At 48.1% G+C, this 3,128-nt stretch overlaps 1 protein-coding gene across 2 annotated transcripts in view; it reads left to right on the top strand.

The window, feature by feature from the left end:
* Window positions 1-3,128, top strand: part of tnfsf10l (TNF superfamily member 10, like) — a 19,381-nt gene that overhangs the window by 11,909 nt on the left and 4,344 nt on the right. For both annotated transcript variants that reach the window (XM_019871294.1, XM_019871295.1), the window contains exon 2: window positions 345-488. In XM_019871294.1, the coding sequence (XP_019726853.1) occupies window positions 345-488 (144 nt within the window). The remainder of the gene's footprint in view (window positions 1-344; window positions 489-3,128) is intronic.

Genomic DNA, 3,128 nt, shown 5'->3' on the forward strand with positions numbered 1-3,128 from the left:
AGTCACTCCAACTGACGCTCCTTCGAAAAATCTTAACCTTTCCTGTAAACCCGTCAACCCCCGCCATTGCTGACCTATTTCCGCAGGCGGCTCAGCATAACGTGAGAAGACACGAATGAGACGAAAACCCAAGTGTGTCATCTTTACTCACGCTGGGTCAGCGGAACCGTTAGCCGTGCTCTCAAGCACCGCGGGGGGTCTGTGGGGAGAGTTTTTCAAGAAAGTTTGTTGTAAATGATCAATGACACAGTCAGGCTGATGAAACACCTCATCAGCACACAAACGTTGACTTTTCCCTAATCTGTTGTCCATATGATGAAAGATTTTTCTTCTTGTGCGCGCAGGTGCGCAGTCAGGGGGTGACGGAGGAGCTCAAATGTCTGAGTTTGCTCAACGCTCTGGACCAGGACATCCCGGAGCAGCTGGCCCAGCTCCTTGGAGAACCTTGCATCAAGCTGGCTGAAGGCATCAAAGCCTACATCTCCAAGGTAATATCCCAAAACAACTCTCGTGGAGGGATCTATGGCAGTTCACGGGGGGTTCTTTGGGGGGGGGGGGTCCTTTGAGGGTCAAACACACTTGATGTGAACTGGATTTCAAAACGAAAAGGCCCCAGCAGGCTTTCCGGCAAACGTGACGAGCCAAGCGCGAGCGCTAACGCTCGCTGCTAGCATGTTTTCGCTTCCAGCGCTGTCTCGCTGCTGACTGCAGACGGACTCGGAGATTGTTGATCCTCTGTCAGGCTGCCAAACATGACTCACACATAAACACCACTGACCTTCTTTTTTTATTTTTTTAGCTTACGCTTGTAGTGTGTGTGTATATGTGTGTGTGTGTGTGTGTACTGTTTTAAGGCTCTTGAGGACGAAAGGAGTGGTGCCTTGTCATGTCCAAAATAGACCAACCGGAGGCCAGCTTGTGCTGATTTCAACCTGAACCTATTTTTATATTTGATGAGAGAGCGCGGATGGCGCGGGCACGAGATGATAAGCTTTGACTTTCTTTTTAACTCGTTTGGCCAGGACGGAACTTTTCCCGACATGTGCGAGTGAAAAAGACGGCAAGTGGAAAGCGAGAGGAGGAAAGAAGACGTGACGAGCTCTCCTAAATGTCTGCTAAAACGAATTCGATTACACGAGTTTCGCCCCCGAGCGAAGTAGCGAACACGACAGGCCAAGGACGTTCTATATTTTTGGAAACACGACTTGATCTGCTTTCAATCAGCACGCACGCCGGCGGTGTGGAAAAAAAAAAAAAGGATGGGCTCTAATCCAGAGAATACCAAACACAAAACAAGAACTTGCACAATTGACTACCTTTGGTAAGAGCAATCACTACAACGAAGACGTGCAGGGAAGTAACGTGGGAAGATGCAACATCAGTGTGAGTGGGAGTCCATTTTCACCTTTTACTGAATGCTTCAGGCACTTCAATCGTGCTCCGTAATTAACTGAGACTGAAAGGTCGAGGTCGAGCCCTGCCGTCAATCGCGAGTAATTGGCACTGCCCGTCAAAAGTTGATTTTTGCCTGCTGATTGTATCGGAAGAGTTTAAGACCGCCACCCAGAATGCTTTTGAGATCATCTTCTAGTGAAAAAGAAATGGCTTGCAGATGATCTGAGTTTAAAAAAAAAAAAAAGTCGTAATTGTCAAGCTATAAGAAGACCTCTGTCATTTCTTAACAAAGAGGAAAAAAAATAGACTTAGCAAACAACTTTTACAACACCCCAGGCTAAACTGAGCCCTTTCAAGATATCCAAAGCTGTCCTAATAGTTGATATGTATCACTTCAACATACTTCCTTGACAAAATGATAGTCATACTTTCCTAATAGCCCGGACCTGTGCGTCATTTTATGACATCATAGAGCAAAACAGAAACCAAAGACAGACCGAAGAACCGATTCCCTTCCAACATCATGACCATAAAAAGCAGTCCCACGTCATGGCGACTCAGAAATCCATCCATCCACTTTCAGATCCACTTTATCCTCACAAAGGGTCGCAGGGCGTGCTGGAGACTATCCCAGCCGTCTTCAGGCAGCCAATCGCAGGGCACACAGAGACGAACAACCATCCGCAGTCACACTCACACCTAGGGACAATTTTAGAGTGTTCAATCAGTCTGTCATGCATGTTTTTGGAATGTGGGAGGAAAGTGGAGTACCCGGAGAAAACCCACGCAAGCCTGGGGAGAACATGCAAACTCCACACAGGGAGGCCAGAGCTGGAATTGAACCTCTGCACTCTGAGGCGGATATGCCAACCAGTCACCCACCGTGCCGCCACTCAGAAATACGATTTTAATAGGGCCACATGCCGGCGTCTGAATTGAAGGCCGAGGAGCACAGCGATCGCGCAGCCAAAGTGCGCAACGACAGCGTCGCGGCCAGTAACGTCCTGCCTAGCCTCGTTTTTGCTTCTTCTTGAGAGATCACCGTCTTCCAAGTCGTTGCACTCTTACTTTTATGAATGTAGCTGGCGAGCTCACAACGATAATGTTTGCGTCATCACTCGGGGACGGTTTGAATGGCGGGAATCCAATTTTTCCAGCTCCTGGCTGCACTCACGTGCTGATGCCACGCCAGACTCACTCAAGCATGCAACCGAAAAAGAATTCCCCCAAAGTGGCAAGTCGATATAAATAAACTTCAGAATCCGGTCCAACCTTTGAACTCACCAAGACCCGTTTTTCTACTTCATTGTCAAAGTGTCCATGAAAGAAGACTATAAAACGTAATCTTCCGTGTTTCGTATTTATGTGCTTTCCCAGAAGAGTCCATGTGAAACTTAAATGAATTCCTTCATGAGAAAGAAAGCTTTTTGTGTGTTCCTGCTTCCTTCTCCGAACTCTGTTGCGGTATCTAATTAATCATCAACCTGTTATCCCAACACACACACACACACACACACACACACACACACACACACGCACACACGCAGGGCATTTCTCTCACACACACAGCCAGCCCAGGCCTGTCGAGAGCAAGCAGCTTATTCAAGTATTGGGTTGCAGCTCTCACTAATCTGCAGGAGAGAGGGGTTCCTTCATGTGCCTGCTTGTCGCTCGCCATGGCGTCGCAGCCTTTTCCCAGCCAGCCTCCTTCTCATTTCCCCTCTCCGAACCCC

Source organism: Hippocampus comes, unplaced genomic scaffold (assembly GCF_001891065.2).
Source record: "Hippocampus comes isolate QL1 unplaced genomic scaffold, H_comes_QL1_v1.1 scaffold83, whole genome shotgun sequence".
Taxonomy (NCBI): domain Eukaryota; kingdom Metazoa; phylum Chordata; class Actinopteri; order Syngnathiformes; family Syngnathidae; genus Hippocampus; species Hippocampus comes.